Raw genomic sequence first — 26,967 nt, forward strand, 5'->3', positions numbered from 1 at the left:
TCTGAACAATATCAAAAAGGCATGGTAAGTCTCCATTTTCATAATGAAGTTGTTTAAATGGAATCTCTGAGAAGCATTGAAATTAAGAAACACAAACACTTTGATTCTAACTATAAATGCTGCTATATATTTGGCTGGTGCCCCAAATATGTGATTCAACTTATTCCTCATTTTAGTTTTCAGGGACTAGAAAACTGAATCTAGTAGGCTGTTCCACCATTACCTCAAAGATTACACATTGAAACCAAACTCTAAATCCCCCTCTCAAAAACCAGCTCTTCTGTGCCCAAGCCTTGTTGTCCTGATTTTCCTAATCATTGTGACCTGAAACATTGGGGTCATGAGTGCTTTGGTCTTTGACAGTCATATCCAAGACCTTTCATTAACCATTGGTTGGCAAGGCTAGCTAGCAGGGGTCACAGTTACTGAGAAAAGAAGGAAGGCCAGATACTAGGGAACTAAGACAGAAAATGCCCAGAAGAATTGTGTAGTAGCTAAAATGGCTAAAGGAGAAAACAGGGTGGTGAATAGCTATAGTGGTAGTGAGGTAACTGGCCACAGCCTCTTCACCCCTCCCAGAGCTGCATAAGATAAGCATGGCGGAGCAAGGAGCGGCTAAGGCTCTGGGCATCTTCATGAGTAGGTGTAGCTACAGACCAACAGGCAGTGAAGAAAGTTCATAGCACTGAAACCAAAGATGGCATGCAGGTGACTGTGAGGAGTCTGTATCAAGAAGGTCAGAAGGTCTGGTTTGGAGTTCTGGTGCTGTGACCTTGGACAAGTTACTTATCTTCACTGACTATCCATTTTCTCACATTGTAAATAGTTAATAAGGTCACCTACATCATGAGATTATTCTAAGAACTGAACAAAATCAAGTATGTAAAAAACCTTATAAATGTTAAAACGTTTTGCAAGTGGGCTGGGCACAGTGGCTCACACCTGTAATTCCAGCACTTTGGGAGGCTGAGGTGTGAGGACCATCTGAGGTCAGGAGTTTGAGAATAGCCCGGCCAACATGGTGAAACCCTGGCTCTACTAAAAATACAAAAATTAGCCAGGGTGGTGGTGCACGCTTGTAATCCCAGCTACTCGGGAGGCTGAGGCATGAGAATTGCTTGAACCCGGGAGGCGGAGGTTGCAGTGAGCCGACGAGATTGTGCCACTACACTCCAGCCTGTGCAACAGAGTGAGATTCCATCTCAAAAAAAAAAGTTTTGCCAAGTGAAAACATCTTTTCTCTCTTCTTTGTGCTTATTGAGGAAAATACAATGCCCCAGCCAAATCACAGCTTGATGTGAGAATAGTTTCTTGTGTTGGTTTTTTGAAGTGGAGGAGCAAAAAGTGCCAATGTAGCATAGCTAAAATTAACTCTGAGATATATTATTAAAAGCATTTGCAGCTTATTCAAGAAATGTGTTATGAATGTTAAAAACTGCAACACAATTCTCACTCACAGTGCAGCCCTCTGGGCATTATTAGATGACTCTTCATTCTCCCATATGGGAATTATGCACCTTCTAAATAATGGCAAATTTTTTAATGTGGGTGGGCTTTGCTCAGCTTTGCTCTTGAACTATTACACCACCCTAACACTATCATGTGGCATATGCTAAGAGAATGCAAAGTCATTTAAATGGTAGCATCATAAACATATAATGAAAATATAAGGTTCCCAGGAAAACAAAAATGAAGCAAAATGGAAGTTTCTAAAGCTAAACAGATGTATTTCTGAATTATTTGTTTCTACAGTTTAATTCACATTGTTGCTCCCTATCAAGTATGGAAAAATAAGTTTTAACCTAAGATATATTTAAGAAATCAGTAAAACCAGAGATTGACAAAGTACAGTTTGCAAGTCTAATTTGGACCACTGCCTGTTTTTGTTTGGCCTGTGAATAGTTTTTTACATTTTTAAATGATTAGAAAAAAAGAACAAAAGAAGGATATTTTCTGACATTTCAAAATTATATACAATTCAAATCTCAGTGTCCATAAATAGTCTTACTGGAACACAGCCATGCTCATTCATTTATAGATTGTCTATGGCTGATTTTCCACTACAACAACAGAGTCAAGTAGCTGTAATGAGACCACAAAGCCTGCAAAAATAATTACTCTCTGGCACTTTACAGAAAAAGTTTGCCAACTTCTGAGTAGAGAACATATGAAGGCTAATTCTATAAATACCATCCAATATGCTTATTAATAATGATCGGTTTCTGATAGGAAATCAACCTTATTAGTTTCCACAAAGAATATTAAACTTATAATCATTCATTCACACAACAATTAGTAAATGCCTATTATGTGCCAGGCATTTTTCCAGTGCTAGAAAAATTCTTACACTCTTGGAGTTTACATTCTAATAGCGGAAGACGAAAACAAAATTACTAAGTAAAAGATGCACAATAGATGGAGTTAAGTGCTGTGAAAAAAAATTAAACAGGAAGGAATGGAGCTGGGGATGAGGGTGTGGGGTGAGCAAAGAGAAGTATCTCAGTTTAGAATAGGAAAATCAGAGAAGACCTTCACTAACAATACTTGAGTTGAGACCTAAATAAGGTGAGAGTAATCATGCAGGTATCTTAGGGAAACACATTCATGAGAAAGGGAACAGCAAATGCAAAGGCCATAACACAGAGAGCAGCCCTAGTGTGTTTGAGAAACAGCAAGAATATCTGGAGCAGGAGAAAATAGATGAGAGCTGTAACTGGGATGTGGATCAATTGGGGCCTTTAAGGCACTGTAAAGAAAGACTTAGAGTTTTCCTCTAAATGGGATAATACTTACATATGAGGTACAACAGACTTACTCTCCTAAAGCCCGTGTACAGAACCACATATTTGCTTTATGTGAAACTAGACCTACTGTATTAATAAAGTTTGATTTCTATTTAAAATGTTTTAGAGGGCTGGACATCAGCTTAGTTCTTTACTTTTACCTTAGAAGATATACAAGTCTCTTTTAACCTGCATTTTCATGAGGTCCCATTTCCCTTTCCAAATTATTGTTTCACAGCTAACCTTCTATGACTGTAGCCTAATTTCAGATATTTCTCTTTCTTTTCCATCTACTTCTTACTGATCCCTCTGCAACAAAACTTTAATTCTAATTATTGCTTAGAAACTGTTTTCTAAAAACAATGACTTTCCTCTAGTCAAGTTCAGTGGTCTCATCTGAAACTTCATAAGGAAATTCTCTCTCCTATAGGGAGAATTGCTAACCACTCCATGCACCGTTTTAATCATTTTACCTTGGCTTCTATGACTCCCTCTGTCTAACTCAAAACCCAGTGAAGTCTTAGTCTGGATTGCTGATTTCTCCTTCTTCCCCATCTATTATGGCCACCCTAATGTTTAAGTCTGGACTGCACTGCTCTTTCTCTCAAATGCATTTGTTACTGTTGTTGTTCACTTGGTTTTAAACAACTTCCTTCCTGTAACTGACTCCAAAATACACTGTTCCAGTCCCATATGTTCAGTTTTCTAGAAGTCATCTCTCTATCCTAATATGTGCTGCCACTATTTGAAACTAAACATTTGTAAAAGGAGATCATCTTCCCAAGAAACTTTAATTATTCAATTTTTCTAAGGCTTCCACACACAATTTAAAGTAACTTCATCTCTTTAAGTTGTATATAATTTATTACCACATTCTGACAAGACTTGTTAACTGAATTCCTATAATACTTATCATTCGTGTTCACAGTTTCCTTTTTGATACAAATTCTGATCATCTTAAAAGCCTCAGGCCAGACATCATCTTGTTGCTGGCTTTTCCCCCATTTCCAGCCATCCTTGGAATAACAGAACCTTCAGATTCAAGAAATTTAATTTCTATCCAATTAAGTAATCATTTCTAAAATATTTCTAAAAGATAATCACCAGCCTCTGCTTGAATACAAGCATGTAGCATGGTGCCAGATAAATCTTAAGAATTTAATAAATGCTTGGAGTTATTATTGTTCTGCTCTTAAGAGTACAGACTCTGGAACCAGACCACCTGGATTTCAATCCCAACTCCACCATTTACTCAATGTGTAATCTTGGGCAAGGTACTAAACTTCCCTGTTGTAAAAGAGATGTAATAACAGTGCCTACTTCATAGGATTTTTAAATAAGGGTAAAGCACTTAGAACACTATCCAGCACATAGTAAACACTATGCATTTGTTAAGTGAAATTACTGGCTGACTACTTCAACAAAAGAACAGTCTTCAATGTGGGTGGATCCCACTGTGAGAAAGCTCTTTCTTTCTTAATTCTTCAAATTCTGCCTCCCTTCCTAGGTATATACCCAAGATAACTGAAAACATATGCCCACATAATAAAAATGTTCATAGCAGCATTATTCATAATAGCTAAAAAGTAGAAACAACCCAAATGCCTATAAGCTGATGAACAGATAAATAAAATGTGGTATATCCATAAATGAAATATGTGGCCATGAAAAGGAATGACATTCTGATACATGCTACAACATGGATGAACCTTGAAAACATGCTAAGTGAAAGAAGCCACACACAAAAGGCCACATATTATATAATTCCATTTATATGAAATGTCCAGAATATGCAAATCCATAGAGATAAAAAGTAGATTAGTGTTGCCAGGAGCTGTAAAGAAAGGGAAATAGACAGTGACTACTAAGCAGTAGAGAATTTCTTTCAGGGTGATAAAAATGTTTCAAAATTAGATAATGGTGGTGGTCTCATAACTCTGGAAATACTAAAGTCTACTAAATTAAACACTTTAAAAAGGGTAAATTTTATGATACCTAAATTATGTCTTAACTTTGAAAAGAACAAACTTTGTCTCTCTACAATTTCCAGGTTATCTCTACCGTCTAGAACAAAAAAGAACAAGCCTTCTGCTTCTCTTACACGTAGCCCTTCAAGAATCTGAAGATAGTTATGTGGGCCTTTTGTTTTCTTTTTTCCAGGATTCAATGGTTTGGTGTATTCCTCAGTATAGGGTTATTTCCAGGCTTCTTCACCTTTTTAGTGGCGCTTCTATGCTTAATAGTAGTAATAATAATCAGAATGACCAAAATTTTCTGCCTCCCTTCCCAGGTATATACCCGAAGTAACTGAAAACATATTTTCTAAGTACTTAACTATGTATTGTATATTTGCTAAGCATTTGATAGCTATTGTCTCTTGTATTACTCGCTCCAGTGCTACATTATAATCTCCATTTTATATATGAGGAACTCAGAGCTTAGAAAGATTAAGATTTTACAGCTAGGCCGGGCGCGGTGGCTCACACCTGTAATCTCAGCACTTTGGGAGGCCGAGGCAGGCAGATCACCAGGTCAGGAGATCGAGACCATCCTGGCTAACACAGTGAAACCCTGTCTCTACTAAAAATATAAAAAATTAGCCAGGCGTTGTGGTGGGCGCCTGTAGTCCCAGCTACTCGGGAGGCTGAGGCAGGAGAATGGCATGAACCCAGAAGTTGGAGGTTGCAGTGAGCCAAGATCGCGCCACTGCACTCCAGCCTGGGCAACAGAGCGAGACTCCCTCTCAAAAAAAAAAAAAAATTCACAGCTAGTAGATGGAAGAGGCAGGATTCAAACCCAAGTAGACTCTAGAGTGCGTGTGCTTCAACACTAGGCTATCCTGCCTCCCCATCACTGGATGACTCCAGTTCATCAAAAACCTCTTTAAAAAGTGAGGCTCAAAATGGAAAAAGGCTTAACACATGTTCTTACCAGTACAGCACAGAGCTGACCTCCTGATCTGGACACTATGCTTTTACTATTTCAGAGTAAGTTCTTAAACTGAGGAGGCATCGTGAGAGCGCAGTTCAAGAAAGAATAATGCTCCGACTCATACCCAATGGATATGTGTACTTTTTTAGAAGCCACAAAATACTACTATGTGCTATGGAATACACACTCAGCTAAAATATTCAGAGCCTTATTTCACATGAACTACTAGTGTACCCTATTTTTCTCATCTTATACTTGTAGCACATGTTTTTTGAACCCAATAATTGGAACTGTCATTCATTCCTTTTAAATCCATCATATTGAGTCTTTACCCCAAGTTTCCTTGATTGAGACAACTTTTACATTATACTCATACAATCACAGAATTTCAGCAGTGATCTCAGAAACCAAATGGTCTGAACCCCTATAGCACTGAAAAGGACACCAAAGCTAACTGATCTACCCAAAGTTGGTTATCTGTGAATCTAGCAATTTCCCCAGTTTTACAAATATATCCCTATCTTCACCTAGACCTTGCAATGAAATAGTACTTAACTGAAAGTGTATGACTAAGTCTTGCCCCAAGACTAGCACCTATTCAATCAGCTCTAACATCCTAAATGGACCAGCATCCTATCCATACCTCTCCTCTCCCTAAGGACAGTCTGGAAATTCCTTGCTGAACCTAAGCATATGACTAAAAGAATAATCTTTCCTAAGCATAATTTTCATGTCATTCTTCTGCTCAGAAACTAGCAACAGTATTAATACCAAGCCTTTCAAATCCAAGTTCTTTACAATCTCTGATCTGCTTGTCTGTCCCATTCCAATCATCTAACCATCTTACTCTTTAGTAATCCATAACTCGAACACTCCATATTATTTCCACAATCTTGTTTACTGTCCCCTATATTAAAATCTTTTTAATTTCCAGTGAGAAACATCATGCTTCCCTTCTGGTATATCTCCAACTTATGTTTCTTTCTTCCACCCTTTTTTCAAAAATCTGCTGTAAACCTGTCCTATAGTAAGCCTTCTACAAATCATCCCACCTGTCTCTGATCCTTCCAACAGCAGATGTAGTGCCATGTCATGCACTACATTGTCTCCACTGGTATGGTTCTTCTTTATTTAAGCCACTGTTATGTCTTTGCTGTACCTTTCTCAAACTCCCATCTAGATAGTTTTTGTGGGGAAGAGCCTGTCTTGAACCCTTGGTGTAGGTTCCCTGAATACCTGAGTACCTAAACCCCACTAAGCAGCTGGTTCCAAAGCAGGCTAAATTTCATGTGATGGATAAAGTCAGTCTCTCAATCCAAATGTTCCACAAAATCCATCTCTACTCTGTGATCTGTCTGGTAGAATAACAGGCCAAATCAACCTAATAGTCATCCTGAGGTATAGAATTATCCTTCACACCCCAGGAAGCTAAGCAGCATTATGGACATGGGAAGAAAGTGGAGTAATAGGTAAGACAGTCAGAAATAACAGACCCTTGTTTCCTAAGGCAGGAGATCTTTCAACTTGCAAATCCCTGTTCAACTGTGGTATAAGGAGAAAATATACTCTGTTAGTCTTGGTGGAAAGTAAGATTCTCTGCTTGAAAACAAGGGCTTAAATAGCTGTCTTTTTGAGATGGCTAAAGTTGAATTTGGTTAGAGAGTGAAAACATGGCTAAACACCCAACATCCCTTACATATCTATAATTCCATTAAGCTAGCCAGCACACATTTTGGAAAATAGTCTACCACTTGAACTAAAGGTGTATATTCTAAAAAATAACCACAAAAATCTAACAGATGCCTTTCATCCACAAAACTATATGAATGTTTCCCTCCTGTAGGGAGTTTATTAATTATTTTCATAACTGTCTCTTCAATGTCTCTCAGTGACTTCTACTTACTCTCTCTTCTCTAGCATTGGAACTCTGAAAGAACATACTTCGCAGATGAGGTTGTGAATACAGAGAAAGGTTTGGGGAGCATTTTTCCATTTTAAACTCCATAAACTAATCTGAATACTTACCAGGTCCATAAAGATATATTTATGACTTTTTCTTTAAAAGTCTCAGCTGGGCACAGTGGCTCACACCTCTAATCCCAGCACTGTGGGAGGCCAAGGCAAGCAGATTGCTAGAGCAGAAGTTCGAGACCTGCCTAGGCAACACGGGCAACATCGTGAGAACCCCATCTCAAAAAAAAAAAAAGTGTCATTTCTGACATTGAGAGGTCCACATTTTCATTGTTACTGTTCAAACATACGCATGGGGTTGGATGTAGAAAAGCAAAGGAAGGAAGAAAACAGAGAAAAACAAGGGATTCCTCCTAATGGAACTAGAAAACATTCCATTTGAAGGATACCCCTACAGTTTCCTCTCACTTAAGCAGATGAAAACCAGACCCCAACCCTCACATCTCACTAGCAGCCTGGATTAGTTTACATGTAGCCACTTTACAGATTTCAACGAAGCTGGGATCTGAATAGTAATTCCAATCTATCTGGCAATGGCTGCAGTTCAGGATCAGTCTCCCTAGTAATACAGGACAGAAAAATTTGTTCTTTCACGTTTCCTAAGTGAATAGCCACTCGTCTACAGAAAAGCTTAAAACAGTGTAGCAGCTTGTGTCAGCTCCGAGATGACTGAAGTCTGAGCAGGAAATAAGCCCCTTTTCCAAATAAAAGCCAGTGTTCTCTCCCCTTGTTTTCTCCACTGAATGTTCTGTATCAGCAGGGTGAGGCCAAATTGCATCCAGGGCTTTGCTGCAGCTCTGTCTTTAGCTTTTTTTTTTTTTTTTTTTAAACGAGGATTTGGCCATTCAAAAAAAAACAACAACAACAACAACAAAGCAAAATCCCACCACATACAAGAAGAAAAAGAGAGGCATGCTTTACAAAACAGCTATTTCAAAATCATGATTTTTAAAAAAACTATACAGAATGTGGAACGAAGGGGAAAAAAAAGTCTCATGTGGGTTGCGTCGGCACCGCAGCTGCTCCTCATTAAAGCTCCTCTTTACTCCCTCTGGGCTAGTTTCCAGCAGAAAATTCTTTAAACAGAACTCTGCTTTCAACCCACTTTCTTCTTGCACTGGGCCTCTTGGCCCCCCAATCCGCAGTGGCAGCCTGCCCTAGCTGAGCTCTAGAGGGGGGAGCTGTCGTTAAGGTAAATGAGGTAAGGGCAGGGGAAAAAACTAACAAAACCCAGAAACCAAATTAAGCATCGGTCAGTAACAAAGGTCTGCAGTTTGAAAGGCTCCAAATCAGTCTGTTCTTTCCTGTGACCATAATGCCAGCTTAGTTTCCTGCCCCCCTACTCTGTCCCCCCTGTTAAAGTAGATAAAAATAATTGCTAACAGCCAAGGCTAGCTGGAAACAGTGAACGTTCCTATGTAACATTCAATTCCCAAGGCTCCGACTACAAACTTGTAGGTACCCCAGAGCCTATAGAATCAAGTCTAAACTTCTAGGCTGGCATTCAGGAGGCCTAACCCACCTATTGGTCTAGACTCACTGGTCTCCCTCCTTTCAGTACCTCCTGGCTGAGGTCTGATGGGCTTGTCAACTTTTTAATTCTGTCACTCTGTGTAAAGGTAACTAACTAGGTTATGCTAATTACCAACTTTGTTTTAAAAACATGCATGAGGACTTCTAGTTAACTTCCTGGTAAAGAGGGGAAAAAAAGAGAAGAAGCTCTGTCATACTACTTCTTGCCATTCCCACTCTACTCTCAACCCCCCCTTCTCTCAAAAAAAAAAAAAAAAGAAAGAAAAAAAAGGAAATACTATAGCTTACTCAGCAAGAAGGAAAAACAAAAAGAACTTTAAAAAAAAGTATTTGTGTATAGATTGGTGTCCAGAACTGGGATACTTGTGGTAAAACACACTTTTGAGTGTAGTTTTTCTAGGGCCTTTCTAGTTGTATGTGAAGGAAACAAAGACAAGTATACAATCTCTCACTCTCACACACGTACACACACACATACACACTTTTATCACAACTAATACACAAAGACTACCAAATACTGCAGGGCAGCTCATTTTTCTACTATGTAAATTCAGCTTCCTGGACAGACCATTTCTGCTTTTCTTGTAGAAGTATTTCAGAAAATGTTAATCTTGGTTCCCACATTAGGTTGCATGCTTCCAAATTAAAAGTTTCCCACAGGAAAAGAACTTCACGAGGAATTGTGAGGCTGGGAATTATCTCTGAAACCCCACCTCACTTAGTTTACATGGGTTAGGTTTTTCACCCCCTCATCTGAATAAAGCATTAAATACACACTGATTTTAATAAACCTAAACCAAAAAGAAGCTGAAGTGGTACGGACTTTAAAGCTGTTGATTCACAGCATCATTCATCTTCACTCAGACTATGAAATCAGTAACCACTGCAATGAGAAACCATGCTTTATTTATACAAGAACTTTACAAACATCCTTATCTTCCAGTTTACAGTCTGGGCTCATTTATCAGAACTCAAAGGCTGAGCTGAGCACCTAGTCTCTTCAATCATCACTTGAAAGATTGGGAAGGGGCACACAGTGTTAAAAGACTTGTGTTGTTGCTATAACAGAAGGTGGTCTTTCCTCTGTGTTCCAGAACACAATCAGGATCTTACCATACTTCACTGCACTGGACCCTGAGAAAATATCTACTTGTGATTAAAACATGGCAAACACATTCTAGACATATGAGTTTACAAAAAACACCCTTCGATGTAATGGACAAAACTGAATGAGTTAGCTCAGTTGTTCCCAAGGTATGGGCTGTGGAGTTATTGCAAGGGATTGCAATCCTTATAAATCACTTTCTAAACTACTAAACAGTATCTTGTCCATATTTAAATATATGTATATGCTTTTATGACTAGTAAAACATAAAGATATATTAAATGATTCTTGAATTCTTAGATTTTGACAGTATACATTGTATTCAAACAACACACTGAGAAATTGTTTCATCTCAAGCTCTCTCCTTTATGCACTATACTCTTGCTAAACGCCTTTCAGCTCCTAGAAAATGCTATAGTACACTACTTCTCACTTCCAGACCTCTGTACACGCTGTTCAGTCAGCCCAAAATGCTTTTCCCCACTTTCTCATGGCTAAGCCCTAAAATTTCATTAAGTCTCAACTTAAATGTTATTTCCTGTGAAAAAAAGCCTTGACACCCCCTCTGTTCTTATAACCCTGAGCCTGTGTTACTCATTAGCCCTTATTATGATTATCTGTCAACAGACTAAAATTATTAATTCTCATACTCCCAGTGCCTAACACAATGACTGGCATATAGAAGGCATTCAACTATTCAGTGCAGAAGCAAAAGGTCAAAATGAAGGGCTCTGTGGAATCTTTACACCTTAAAAAGACCCCATAAATACACTTGAAGTTTGGGAACAACTGGGTTGAGCTATTTACCTAAAGGATTTTCAAAACTAATTAAGATTCCTGATATATAGACTACTTCTTAACCCCCACTCACCCCTATATCAGTCAAATTGGGCCAACTCCATGCAAAGTAGATTATTTTTTAATCACCTTCCCTCCCACCTACCAAATATGAAGTTAACCAACACACACAGAGAGGCATGTGTGCATGTGCAGACATACACACACACAGTCCTCATTCCCTCTTGCACTTTTATTAGTCTTTCATCGGTTGTTGATAAAAGACTGACTACATAAACCACCAGGGACCTGGAGCCCTGACTAAAAAAAAAAAAAAATCCTACAAAGTGGCCTCAATAGCATGAACTGCTAGATTCTGTAGTGACTGCCATTGAAAATTAAAGAAGATCTCTAGAAAGAAAAGTTTGGAGCCTTCTTTCCATTCCCCAATGTTGGTGGATGACCACCTTCAAAGTTCTGAAGTCCAAAAAATATCTAAAAGCAGAGTAATTTAAAAAGCTTACTGTTTAGTCTAAAAGGATTTTTCTAGATCAAAAACAACTGTACCTATTTGGATACCAAAAATGAAAAAGAAATAGTGCAGAATCTTTAGATTGCCTAATGGGATCTGGAGAAACAGCTCTTAGTCCCAGTCTACATTCTAATGAGTTATGTAATAAAGGCTAATTCAGTTAGCTGTATTACACCTCAGCCTCCTCACTTATAAAACAAAATGAGTGACAAAGGTGCTTTCCAAAGTCCCTTTGACCTCCTAAGTGTGATGACTCTATAATCTTGGCCTTTGAAGTCCCTTGGCAATACCACCCAAGGATGTAATGATGCTTGCTTATGTTCATGTTTGGGTGTTTGTGGTTGTATATGTCTTGACCACTGTCCCACTCCAAACAGGGGATCCTAGGGTAAGAACTGTACTGTGTCTCTTTTTTAATATCCCTCGCAGTGCCCATCACCCTCTAGGTGCACAGATAATTCAATATACACTTATGTAAATGAATTGTTCCACAACTCACACTTTCAGCTAGCCCCTCACAGATGCATAAGAAAGCAAAGAATAACCAAAGAGAAGGAACAATATATTTAAACAAGATAAGGGGAATGAAAAAGAATCTTGTGTTTAAAAGGGATAGAAAGGTCTAACCATCTTCTATCCCAAACAACTGGCCAACATGAGAGCCTGTTTTCTTGAGCATAGAATGGTGGTAGGTATTTCAGCCTCTATGGAATCTGACCTGCTGATTAGTTATACAAGGCTAAAACTGACTGAAGTGTGTATGTAAGACAACGGTCTGGGAAGAGAAGCACTAAATTTAAGCTCACAGGGAATCAACCACTTAAAAAGGTAAATTCAGATAGAACTTTATCGAGATTTCATTTTTATGCATCCTCTCTACAAGCATAAACGCTTATCTTACTCACTTCCCATCTCATGATGCTATCATCAATTCTTATAAAATTTAGAAAAGAACAGGTGATGTCTCCTAATTAGAGAGTTTGCTTCTGTCACAAACTGTGACAGTCAGTGTCAGCCTTTGCCTGGAAGAAAGTGAGTCACTTTTTCATTAGTAATCAAGTTATGTCTATTTTTTAAGAGTGACCCAGAAATTCAAGGCCATGAGTTTCAGCAATACGAGACAGAGAATCAGACACCACAAACATTGTATACAAATAGAATTAAGACAGAAAAATTAAAGTCAAGGAGGTACAGAGTTACTTTTCAGGATGACTGAGGTTTCAGAAAGGGCAAGTTGCCCCGTAAAATATCCTCAAGATGTGTCTGGCTTACACAACGAGAACCAGTATTTCAAAATCTTAAAGTGACAGGCAGTTAAACGACTAAGGCACTACCATCGTCTAGGCAAGAGAATCTTAACCACCATCAAATGTTTTCCACACAGAATAGGCAGACCTAGTTTATTCTGGAAAATTGAGGGTTTGGATATGTACTATATAATCAGAGGAAACAAGCAGTAAAGGACCTGAGCTAATTTGGGGTAACCAAAGACTTGGCTAACAGATGCTTCCTTACTCTGGATCCCTCATATGAATCAGATCTGGCCAGCGATATGCTGGACAGAAGATATCTGAGGTTGAGATACCTGATTTCTCAACTAAGGGAATGAACTATGCAGTACATGAAAACCAACCCTCTTCTTAGTGCCTCTGTTTTCCTATCACTCCCCCTATCCCAATCCATTCTTGCTCTTGCCTTAGAGATTCTTAGATTCTGATTTTCCTCGCAAAACATGGCCACAAGCCTACCGCCTCTCTGTCTGGTAGAAGTACAAGAATCAAGAGTCAAGGCCAAAAAGGTCTGAGGGAAGGAGCATAATTGCTCCCAGCTGCCCTCTCTTCCTGTCCCCAGGTCCTCTCCTTCACCCTCACTCTAGGCATTCTACCTTCAAACGTTCAAGTTAACATGTGCTAAAGGAATGATTTTCTAAATCACTTACCTGTCACTGTGAAACTAGATTAATCCACATACTGGTTTAGTAAAACCTCACACAAACCAGCATATACACAGAAGACAGCAATCAAGATGAAGAAAACGTTTGAAACTGTGTCATTAAGAAAACATGATGAAGAAATTGGTAATGATAATTCCAGGAAATAACAGTCCCTTCTAGTCTCCTCAGCTCCCTTCCTCTCACCCTTCTCCTACCTATCCATCTTCTAAGGCACCACTAATATTCAAAGATTTAGGATCTAAGCAGTGCACCAAAAGTACTCTGATTTTACTCTTTTGTCCCACAGTACTCGTTCCTTTGTCTGAGTGTCCATAGTTATTATCTGTGCCCCTACACTGGGATATTACAAACTGTTTTATTTTACACATCTCTGTATGCTTCATCTCCCCAGCAAGACTTCAGAAGACTGCCACCATGTCTTATGCAGGAGAACCTGCATTCACTGTCAGACAGTCTCTGGGTACGTATACTTGTGAATAAAGAAGTCAGGTAACACAGGCCTCTTGGGCTTTTCTGTCTATTCACAATACCCAGTACAGTGATCAGTTATAGTAGCCTGCTCAATAAATACTAGTGTGATAAAAATTAAACTTTTGTTTGAAAAGTGAGGATTCTATAGTGCTTCAGAGTCCATCTAACTTTCAGTGTTCAGCACACAGGATTATAGACAGTGACTGCAGGAAAATGACCTGAATCTATACAGATTTAATACCCTAAATGCTACCATTCTACGTAAATCCTAATCAGATTATTTTTTTATTAACACCTACCTTTCTCCTCATATTTACGTGAAGGCAAAAAACTGGATAGAATGCTCTAGTTGAATGTGTTCGCTGAATAATATCACCCATCACTTAAATAATGCCTTTCTTAGTCTTTATTTTCACTTTTCTTTCATAAAACTCTTTTCATAAAGATCAAGTAGAAGACTGTTTAGGAGAAGAGCATTTCGAGCAGAAATTAACTGCATTACTTTTTCATAGGAGAAGGCTGATGGAGTCTAAGAATTGGCAATACATTTTTGGACACAAAGGACTAAGTGCTAGTGAAGGTCACTGACAGTGAATAAATAGGATCTAGAAAATGTGCGGAAATCCAATAGAAATTTTAATTAACCTTACATTGGGTTGTAAGGTAAAACTCAACTAAAAGAAATATGAAAACAAAATGCATAACACAGTCACATATGCACACGTGTGTGCATACACACATATGACAGGAGGATGGAGAGAAACTAAACTTCATTCCTAACTACTGTATGTTGAGAGGAGGCCTAATGAAAACCTCTATCACACCCACATATTTATGCTAGCTGAACACATTTTAAAGTGCTTGGAAATTTTTAGATGATTACTTTTTCTCATATTCTGATATCCCCCATTCCTTTGCTATCATTCATAAGGGCAGATGTAGACAAAATTAAAGAATTTAATTAAGCCTCTCCATATTCTGAAAGAGAAATATTTCTCATTTTGCTTAGTCACAAAAAAAGGGAGAAAAAAAGAATTCCTGTGTGAAATTAATGGTGCTAATGAGACATGCCTGAATAAGAAACTTCACATAAGATTACGATTGACCTGGAGACTGTGTTGAAAGAAACCTAGCTAAATTCACATCTATTAATGCCAGATTGCAGGCCAAAATTTGTTGATTTAATTTCTTGGCAGTTACCCAAGACAGGTAAAAGGATATAGGCAGAGCCTAAGAACCAGATTCTCCTACTTCTTCACTGAACACTGAAATACATAAAGGTCCCAACTGAAAGAATAAAAATTAGTTGAAAATAGTATGGAAATTATGTTGCTATGTGTTAAGAAGCTACTAACTGGCCAGGCACAGTGGTTCAGGCCTGTAATTCCAGCCCTTTGGGAGGCAGAAGTGGGAGGATCACTTGAGCCCAGGAATTCGAGACCAGCCTGAGCAACATGTGAGACTGTGTCTCTATAAAAAGCTTTAAAAATGGGAGACTGAGGCAGGAGGATGGATGGCTTGAGCCTAGGAGGTGGAGGCTGCAGTGATCCATGATTGCTCTACTGCACTCAAGCCTGGGCCACAGATGGAGATGCTAGTAACCAAGACTTCCTTTACAAAAGACCCCTTAGGGAAACATCATATTTGATAAAGGATTTTAACAGGACATAAGTATTAATAAGAATCACTTAGGAATGGTACTGTTAAAGGGTCCAGATCTCAAGTCCTAATACAAGGAAAAGCCTCAAAGGACATACTCATATGCATCTGTAACTCACTATGCAAATGTAAGGTGCCATATTCAACAACTTGTGACTTTTGTGCTGGCAACAACATTTATCAAAAATCACTGAATTTAACCTGTCTCAATTTCACAACTGCATAAATCTGTCTGGACTTGCTCCTGTTCCATTAGTAAAAAGAAAGGAGAAGTTTCAAATTAGTTCTCTCTACTGAAGCACACTTTAATAGACAATATCCTCTATCCCCACCTTCACTGCCCTCTTCTTCTATTTCATCCACAGTTATTACATTCAGCTTTCATGTTAAAGGCCATTTCTCAGAAATGCAGTATTCACCAAACCTGGCCCATGTACACTCATGTAACTATATGCAGATTTAGTGTTCTAGAATGATATGAGGTACTCAGGCCTACCTAATGCTACTGTCTTTAAATTTAGAAATTACATAAAGCAGTGTTTTAATCATATTCCTGATCTGAAAAGTCCCCTTTTTGTATACTTTCAAATGTTCCACACTTCCTTTTCAGAAGGTTCCATTTGAACTACCAACTTAAAACAGGTAATTCTGTCCCATTTTATTGACAGGCAAACTGAGACTCAAGGTGACAGTACATTTTCCACGAGTATATCTCAGGTTAGCTACAGAGTGATGGGATCTTGAGTGAATTATTTAACTTCTCTTAGCTTCCATATAGTCTCTCTCTCACATGAGGACTAAAGTAAATACATGTAAACTACTTGAGAACAGACCCTAATATGCAATAATGTTAGCTAGCATTATAGACTTTAACTTGCCAAAGATCCAATTGTTAATAGGAATCAGGACTCAAACTTAAGTCTATCTGGCATAAAAAAACCTATGTCCTCGGCTGGGCGTGGTGGCTCATGCCTGTAATCCCAGCACTTTGGGAGGCCGAGGCGGGCAGATCATGAGGTCAGGAGATAGAGACCAACCTGGCTAACACAGTGAAACCCCGTCTCTACTAAAAATACAAAAAATTAGCCGGGCGTGGTGGTGGGCGCTTGTAGTCCCGGCTACTTGAGAGGCTGAGGCAGGAGAATGGCATGAATCCGGGAGGCGGAGCTTGCAGTGAGCCAAGAAAGCGCCACTGCACTCCAGCCTGGGCCACAGAGCGAGACTCTGTCTCAAAAAACAACAACAACAAAAAACTATGTCCTCTTCATGTCACCAGTCAAGGATCTTCCAGGACCCTTACTCCACTCACCAGTGCAGGCTGAACCATACTAGGTCATAAGGCAAAAGAAAAAATCAGTAGTACTGATCTCCTTATTTAAAATTTTGATAATTTTCAACTTATTTTGCATTAATTTTGATTTTTTGAACAACTACATACAAACATTATTTTGATTAGTGAGTTTTTTGGCACTCTCTTAAATTTCACAAGAGAGGCCTGTGCCTTACTTGCCTCACCATGGTCCCAGCCCTGCCATTCACTGGCGGCCCCTGTACAGAAGGCCACATTACAGTCAGTTTTTTTCATACTTGGCTTTACTCTGAACCTCTCTAAGAAGCCCAAGTTAATGAACTGGTAATTATTTTATGACTTCCCAAAGAAGTGTGAAATAATATGATAACAATATTGATTAACTGCAACTACTACCACAGACTTGAGTTATCTGTTATATGTGGTATGCATAAATAGCATGCAATAAATAACTCTTGAATTAATAAAACCTGAACATATTACATTTTAAGAAAAGATTACTCTATGAAAGGTATTTAATGAGCCAAAAAAACAGCATTCTTTGTTTTATGTTAAAAAGATAAATGAACTATGGAAAACTGGCCAAGCTTCTGCTATCATTTTCCAGAAAAACTATATACACAATGTTCAGCTAAATAGGCACCGTACTTGAAGGAACTAGGCTGGCAGAACCAGTTTCAGCTGAGAAGAAAGAGAAAGTAATTTAACAGTTGATATTTTTCCCTGTCTATTTCTTTGATCTGACAATGCCCCTGTGCCTCCCTGAATGCACTCACAAGAAGGTGAAGGAAAGGGGGAAATGCTGAGTCAGCCATGACTTCTGAAAATGCCTTTTTGGGGGAGAAGCACCACAACAGAAACATTGCGAATGCATCCTCCATAAAAAGCTAAGTTCTAAGGGATTATGAGTGTCTCTACTCTCTACTTACTATACAGACATTTACCAAGAAGACAAAGAAGGCAATGGCTCTAGTTTTTCTTGGATGGATTCAGGAAATCTGGACCACCAACATGACTGCCTAATCCTGGCAAGGAAAATTGTTAGCTGTTAATGTTTAATGTTTATTACAGCTAGCAGACAAGTTTTAGACAAAATGTGACACAAAGTTATATTTTATAACACTTTATATTTATAATAATTTACCTTAAAGTGTAGTTTTTAGATCAGCACTTTAGCAAAAAGTGGACATTCTCAAATGCAAGCACCCATCTACAGGAACGTATACAACTCACGGTGACTTTCTGCTGTTTTACAAACACTATGTTAGGTATTTACCAAGTGGTATGTATGAAATTCTGAAAGGTCCCTTTATATTTCCAATTTTCATCATTAAAAATAATTGCAGAGTAACTTATATCAGACTAGCCCTCTTGCTCTGGACAAAATATCAAAGGCACTGGAGAATCACTGAAAGCAGGCATAAACTAGAAGGGATATAAGCCTCAGAAAAAGTGAAGCAAACTATATGAAACCCACATTTACAGTTTTGTTTTGTTTTTTTTTTATCGTGAAGGTACACCCCAGTTCATGCAGCAGAAGAGGAAGAGTGTGCAAGCAGAAAACGGAAGTCCTGCGATACTGAGGAGTCAGAGGTATCTGGAGCTGTCACAGCAGCTAGAATATGAGGAGAAAAATTCCTGGAAAAGACAGAACCACAGAGTGGGTAGCTTCAAAGTATGCATACAACTCTGCTCAAATCCTTAAATAATTCCTGACTATGCATGAGCAAGATAAGATTCAGAAACCCAAGAGAAAGTAAGAGCTGGACGGCTGAAGACTGAGCAGAAGGCTCCTGGGGCTGGGAGGACAAGTTCTGCCTTAGAGGGGCTTAATGAACACCTCAGGGCTTGGTAGGCCCCTCACACTTTCCACTGAACCCCTAGAAGGGTCACATCTTGGGAATAAGAGCCCTAACCCATGACTAAGATTTGTGTCATTGGACTAAGGGCAGAACAGAAGTAGGCCCACCCTAACGTGTCCTAAAACCTAGCATCCATAGGATCAAGATGATCTGCCAATCTTGACAAAATTCAACATTCTTTAGTGGGAGATATACTTTAAAATCTGTCACCCACAATGTCCAGTAAGTAATGTAAAACTACCATACTTGTGTAAAGTAAAGGGAAGTCATACCCATGGTCCAAAGAAGGAGCAGTTGATAGAAACAGAAACACATCCATAGACAACCCAGATGTTAAGAACCAGCAGACGAAGATTTTAAATAACTACAATAAATGTCCTTAAAATACATATTTTGTCAATTATACAAATCATAACCTAACCTACCCCCAGAATCCTAGTGAACTTGAGTTGTCCATGATCTTTAATCAAATTGGGATTTAGAATGGTTTATATTTGAAAGTCTGAAGCAAACAACTTGAAAGTGATTAATGACATCAAATTTAATTACATATTTACACCTCCCAGTAGGACAAGGGAAAGAATAAAATATCTTATCTCCCTGTAGTGAGAGGGCTTTATTAAGATTTGACAGTAGTTATTTAACAGCAATAATTGAGTTTTATGCAAGATTATACAAGTTCTCCTAATCTGGCATCAAAATCTAATCACAGACTGATAGGGTACTTAGGCTCCTAACAGTGAGAAAAAACAGTTGAGCTGAGTACAAAACTAATCTTCAAAAGTAGTTATCTTCATCTGTCAATGTGATCTTATCAAGGATTTTTATAATTTCTATAAACAATCATTATATTTTAGCTGAATCAGTAGCATTATGCTGTCTAAACAGATAGTCAGATTCCTTCTATTTTAAAACACTTTCTACCAGTTCCCATCCCACCACTCACCACTCACCCCCACGCTGGCCCTGTAAAAGGAATTTGGCTTCAACTTTCTTTTCTTAATCCACTAAGCAATCTCATGAATAAAAAGATAATCACATGCCCTGCATGCCTGATAGAATTTTTATAAATCTTCTAAGTGTTTTAATATTTATTTTCTATTTGTGAAAATAATATTTACTGAACAAGCTAGATCATCTTCTTTCTCCACAGAAAAAAAGGTAAGGTTGGTGAAAATACACTGAAAGCTCTGCTAGGTACACATTATTTTTGCATAAAATTTTGCTTAAAATTCTGTGGAGGCTGGCAAAGCACTGTAGAATGATTGACCTGGCTGCCTTGATACTGTTCTTGCTTTTTCTTTGTCCACTTATGTTGACCCTGCCACTCCTAAATATGCTAATATTACTTTTGCTGAGGTAGGGAATCATTCTCTTTATATAAGTTTTGTTGTTCATCTTGGTCTCCCAAAAGGATGGCCTCACCAAATTTTTTCTTACTCTCTCTCAAGGAGTTTGTTTCCCTCAAAACAGGAAAGACATCTGAGGGACATACCCAGAACTGTATCCATAAGCATTCCATCCTATCAACAATTAACAAGTAGCCAGGGACAGAATTTAGGCAGCTCCATTTTCTTTTTTTTTTTTTTTTGGAGACACAGTCTCGCTCTGTCGCTCAGGCTGGAGTGCAGTGGTGCAATCTTGGCTCACTGCAAGCTCCGCCTCCTGGGTTCAGGCCATTCTCCTGCCTCAGCCTCCCGAGTAACTGGGATTACAGGTGCGTGCCACCACGCCCAGCTAATTTTTTGCATTTTTAGTAGAGATGGGATTTCACCGTGTTAGCCAGGATGGTCTCCAACCTTGGTTGGAGAGTATGAGACTAGCAGCCCAACAGTCCAACAAAGAACTATTGGACTTCTTCCCAACAGTGACCCTTAGGTGTCCTCTCCTGGTAAGTGCTCAGAGATTAGTCTCCCCTAGAAACCTTCTCTCCCCATGTCAGACCAAAAATATATAGGCGAACACTTAGAACATATTTGAAATTCTCCATATATAAGTCACCAAGTTGAATGATCTTCAAATAGAACCAATTTGCCTCTCTGTATGGTATTACCACCCTGAATGCTATGTGAAGTAAATAAAAATTTTTTAAATTTTACTTTTAAGTTTTGGGATACATGTGCAGAATGTGCAGGTTTGTTTCATAGGTATACATGTGCCATGGTGGTTTGCTGCACCTATCAACCCGTCATCCAGGTTTTAAGCCCCACGTGCATTAGGTATTCATCCTAATGCTCTCCCTCCCCTTTCCCCCCACCCCGACAGGCCCCAGTGTGTGATGTTCCCCTCCCTGTGTCCATGTGTTCTCATTGTTCAACTCCCACTTATGAGTGAGAACATGCCGTGTTTGGTTTTCTGTTCCTGTGTTAGTTTGCTGAGAATGATGGCTTCCAGCTTCATCCATGTCCCTGCAAAGGACATGAACTCATTCTTTTTTATGGCTGCATAGTATTCCATCGTGTATACATGCCACATTTTCTTTATCCAGTCTATCACCGTTGGGCATTTGGGTTGGTTCCAAGTCTTTCCTACTGTAAATAGTGCTGCAGTAAACACACATGTGCATGTGTCCTTATAGTAGAATGATTTATAATCCTTTGGGTATATACTCAGTAATGGGATTGCTGGGCCAAATGGTATTTCTGGTTCTAGATCCTTGAGGAATCACCACACTGAAATTTTTAAAGGAGAGAACCAGTGTCTTCTTATTTAACATAAATAGATAAGAAACATGTGCATGATGGTATCTACTTAGCACCTTTTAGTTTAAGAAACACATTGCTGAACAATAACTACACCAGGCACTGTACTAGGCATTAACTATGCAAAAAATGCGTAAGACTAAGACCTTACATTCTAGCAAAAGAAACACATCAACAAATGACCATAATGCAATGGGGTTAACTACCACAAGAGTTGCATAACAGAATAAAGCAAGCAACTAAGGCACCAAATGCCACAAAAAGACTAAACAAGATTTCAGTGGCTTACTCTAAGGTATTAAGTTCCCTCCCTTATTATCTCCAGTTGTATCTCCATTCTTAGAGGAGAATGCACCACATGTTTTTTTTTCCCCCCCAGCTAGAAAAACTAAATGAGCAGCCCATAATAAGCTACATAAAACCTTTATTTCCAATGTTATCTTTATTCCAATCCAAACAACCTATTGTTAAGCTTTACTGTCATCACAGCTTAAAATATTTTCACTTTAGTGAAGAAAATTATTTCTGACTTGAAAAAAAAAATCTTGTTTATAACATTAAAAAACTAAATCCTGGTGTCAGAACAGATCTCACTGGAAAAAAGTTGTAATTACATTCCTGGTAAGAAATACAAATGTGTTGGATAAACTCACTTAAAATGCTTACTAAGCAAGTACCTCCACCAAAGCAAAGAAGAACTACTCCTCACAAAAATGAAGGAAAAGGAGAGAAATTTCATATTACCAAATTTTATTTCTCCAGCATCTTCCCTGAAATAAACAGAATGGATACATATTCCTCTTAAAAATTTTCAATTGAGGCAGAAAAAAAAAATTATTTGCAGGAAACCTAGAAAAGCTGTTATGAAATTATCTCACAGCCTTCCTCAAACAAACAAAACGTCTTGGCTAGAGTAGATGGTTGGAGAAAAAGGAAAAAAAAATGCTCTTAAGCCAAGAACTAGCCTACATTTTCCTTCATCCTTACTCTTTTATCCCCATATAATAATACACACCCAAAGCCCCTGCTCCCCCTCAATCTACACATATGCACACATCTTCCTCTCTCACTGTCTCACTTTCAGAATTAGATTTTTTACACTAGAAAAAAATATGAATATAATATTCACATATACTGGGCTGAATATTAAAGTTGATATCTATTTGGTTTTACTTAAAAACAAGATAATAGGTAACATGTTAAGGGGAGACTCTAAGAGTATGCCTTAATCTGAAAAACACAAGGGAATCTAATATATATTTTTTTATATTTTTTTTAATTTCTTTTTGAGACGGAGTCTTGCTCTGTCACCCAGGCTAGAGTGCAATGATGTGGTCTCAGCTCACTGCAACCTCCGCCTCCTGGGTTCAAGTCATTCTCCTGCCTCAGCCTCCCGAGTAGCTGGGACTCCAGGCATGTGCCACCACACCCGGCTAATTTTTGTATTTTTAGTAGAGATAGGGTTTTACTATGTTGGCCAGGCTGGTCTTGAACTCCTGACCTCGTGATTTGCCCAACTCAGACTCCTGAAGTGCTGGGATTACCAGCATGAGCCACCATGCCTGGTCTACCCCATATACATTAACTAGCCACTCACTGAAAAGTCTTTTTCATAGTGAGAAAGATAACAGTAAGATAGTAAGAAGTTCTTATTAGCCAATTATCTGGCATCCACATCCTTCCATCCTCACCCCCAACCAAAATCTGTACCAGGAAAGCTCAAGAACCAGTAACATTCCACAGAAGCATTAAAAATAGAGGAGTAGAATCAAATCTTGTTCAGTGTTCTATCGCAAAAAGAAAATATATGAAGAGAAAAACTTACTTGCAGTATCCTGTGCCATTGTGGTAGGTAACACACATTCCTTCATTTACACAGGGTTCATAGCCATCTCGACACTGCAATGCTAAAAATAAAAACAAATGCACATTAGAAGTAAGTCACTAATCATAACCCTCAGACACCAAAGAAGTGTAATCCAATCCAGATCAGCATTCATTCCCACCTAATCTGGGTTTCTTTTTAGAGTTTTAATCAGTTTTTTATGTTTTGGCTTCTAGCACAGAAGCCCATCCCAAAACTATCTTCCAACAATAACCACGTTTGTGGTCTTGAATGATGTTCTTATTTCTCTGTGTTTCAGTATCTCCAGCTGTTACATCTCCATCTCCCAATTAAAAATTAAAGCCATACCATCTATGACATGACACATCATCTTGGGATTTAGATACTTCAGATGAGTATTACAAGGATTCATCAATGAGTGTTTAGGAAAATGTTAGATAAATAATAGATCACCATTATACTGATGAATTACTTAGCCTTCAGGTGAAGTTTTAAGAAGTAATCAGAAACAGCAATAACAGTAATTCGACAAACTAAAATTGAGAGCCTAGTATGCACCAGGCACAAAATTAGGATCCAGAAAAAAGGAGAAATGGAATACATAAATAAACGAATAAACATAATCTCTAGCTTTAAGGGGCCCATAAAAAGATGGGGAGTAGATCATGAATAGAGACTGCAGAGAGAGTATCAAAAGAAATAAAAGGAGAAGGCAATTTTATACATACAGATAGAACAAAAATTCTCAAACTGTTGATTCCCCCATTCCCTTTAAGAGACAATAAAAAGGCACTTTACCATCTGAGGCCCTCCCAAAAACAGACTTTTCAGAGAAAAGAACAAAAACAACAGCAATAGTAGACATTTTCATTCATTTCAGCCGAGAATGGAAGAAGTCTACTCGAAATCTGCCAATCACTTGCTGGATAATTACAATATCTTGATTGTTTAGCTTTTAGAGTTGAAATTTTCATCACCAAAATACATATCAAGAACCCTAACAACTGGAAAGGTAAGACAGAAAGAAACCTAGTCAAACAATAAATATCAAATTGAAGCTCATGAACTCTTTCTTGGAAGTTATTAAGATGTCCATCTCTTATGATAGTTAATGTATAAATACCTGAAAGCAAAACTGAGCAGTTCCCCCCTCCAAGTTTCCTCTAACCACACCACTCTATGCATAAATTGTGCAAGATCAGAGACGCCAGGCCTGGCCATCCCTGGCCACGAAACCAGTAGCCCAGGTGCAAGCTGGATGTCAGAACAACTCCTCCACCAACAATTACTGCATAAAAGCCCAGTATTGTATCCAGTAGTAGAATCATTTGAGAACATGTTTACAGAAAATGCATCCCATCCTTGAAACAATATTTTTAAATGGTAATAGTAATAATAATAGGCTAACACATAGAACTTACTAAATACCAGGCACTATCCTAAGTACTTTACATAAATTAGCTAACTAATTCAATCTTCACAACAACCCTTAGAAGTAAATTTCATTATACCCATTCTCAGGTGAGAAAACAGGGAGGATAAGTGGCCTGCCTACTGCCATGCCAGTGAGTTAGAAAGCCAGAATTTGAATCCAGAGACTATGCTCTTAACCACCAAGATACACTGCTTCCCACTACCTGAAATTTCTCAGGATTGGCAGGGTGGATATTATTATGCCCATTTACCAATAGTAGAGGCCAGAGAGAATAAGTGGCCTCTTTATGGGGCATCGCACCACTAGCTGGTGGCAGTGCTGGGCCTAGGACCCAGGTCTCAGTAAAAGTCCAACCCATCTCTGTGACAGCTGTTGGGATCACACAAAGAGTCACCAGGCTGCAGGCCCAAACAGGCAAATTCAGGAAGAGGGTCATCTTGTTGTCCATATCCCACTTCCCTGTAAGGCTCAAATGCTCCCTCTTCCCACACTGATAAGCCCAATGCAACAACTATAATTACAACAGTTAATGTCAGGTTATTTCCTCCATACCAAAGTTCTCAAACTGATTTTTTCATTCTCTTTAGACACTTTTATTAGTTTCAGTGAGAACTTCCGGGGTTTTTTCTATTTACTTTTTTTCTTTAAATAAAATAATAAATAAATAAAACCCTCACAGTAGGAAAGGAATGTCCTGTAGGCACAGAAAAAGCTGTAGCTCTGTCCCCCTGCAGGAATCCTGGTGCAGTGGAGGGACTCAGGAGACCTGAAATCCTGTCTGTACCCCTAACTGCAAGCAAAGCACAACTTCATGGGGTCTCAATTTCCCTACCTGTACCAAGCTGAGAGCGAACTAAATGTCCCTAAAGGTTCCCTGTGATCCACCAGCGACAGCTCCCTCCTTATAAGTACATGAATGGCATGCCCAGTGCCTGAAGAAACCTGGAGTACATAATGACCCAGCCACCCATGACTCAGAATGCCATGGGTGCAAAAATCACGGCCTGTTCCTATTAAGTGTCCTGACAAATCATTACAGTGACAGGTTCAGAGAAATACAAACAACCCAAAGTCAATATGTAGCAATCAATCTAGCAAATAACTTTACAGCCTAGCCTTAGTGAACCAATCAAACTCAGTGACTGAAAAGAAGGTGGGCTTACCAGGCTAATAATTAATGCCACTTGGCTGATGTGTGGGATCATGCTACCTTGAACCTTTAGCATTTACTGAGCCACAGTTCTCAAACTTTAGTAAGCATTGGAATCACTTGGAGGGCTTTTTAAAAAAGAGTGTTAGACTCGACCCCCACAATTTCTGACTAAGTCCGCAGGGAGCCTGGGAATCTGCATTCCTAACAAATTCCCAGGTGATGTTGATACCACAGGTCTGAGGAACCACACACTGACTATGACTATATGAACGCTTGAGTGTCCACTTTTAAAAATACTCAAAAGCTATATAATATAGAGGTCTTAGATGATTTAGATGATAACATATCGTCTGAATAAACAGGATGTGGAGAAATGGAACCCTTCTACTCTGTTAATGGGAATGTAAATTAGTACAACCATTGTGAAAAACAGTGCAGACGTTCCTCAAAAAACTGAAAATAGAATCACCACATGATCTGGTAATCCCACTGCTGCGTATTTACCCCAAATATTTTAAATCAGTTTATTGAAAAGATGTCTGTACACCCATACCAAGTTATGGAAGTGTCCACCAACAGATGAATGGATAAATAAAAGGTGGTAGATAGGCCGGTCACAGTGGCTTACGCCTATAATCCCAGCATTTTGGGCGGCTGAGGCGGGTGGATCACGAGGTCAGGAGTTCAAGACCAGCCTGGCCAAGATGATGAAACCCCATCTCTACTAAAAGTACAAAAATTACAGCATGCCAGTAATCGCAGCTACTCAGGAGGCTGAGGCAGGAGAATCACTTGAACCTGGGGGGCAGAGGTTGCACTGAGCTGAGATTGCTCCACTGCACTCCAGCCTGAGTGACAGAGAGAGACTCCATCTCAAAAAAAAAAAAAAAAAAAAAGCTGTGGTAGATATATACAATGGAATACTATTCAACCTTTAAATATAA

At 38.7% G+C, this 26,967-nt stretch overlaps 1 protein-coding gene across 7 annotated transcripts in view; it reads right to left on the reverse strand.

Annotated features, from left to right (window-relative positions):
- Window positions 1-26,967, reverse strand: part of NOTCH2 (notch receptor 2) — a 226,060-nt gene that overhangs the window by 159,174 nt on the left and 39,919 nt on the right. For all 7 annotated transcript variants that reach the window (XM_063815783.1, XM_054668958.2, XM_054668954.2 and 4 more), the window contains one exon: window positions 23,415-23,496. In XM_063815783.1, coding sequence (XP_063671853.1) covers window positions 23,415-23,496 — 82 coding nt within the window. The remainder of the gene's footprint in view (window positions 1-23,414; window positions 23,497-26,967) is intronic.

Source organism: Pan troglodytes, chromosome 1 (assembly GCF_028858775.2).
Source record: "Pan troglodytes isolate AG18354 chromosome 1, NHGRI_mPanTro3-v2.0_pri, whole genome shotgun sequence".
Taxonomy (NCBI): Eukaryota; Metazoa; Chordata; class Mammalia; order Primates; family Hominidae; genus Pan; species Pan troglodytes.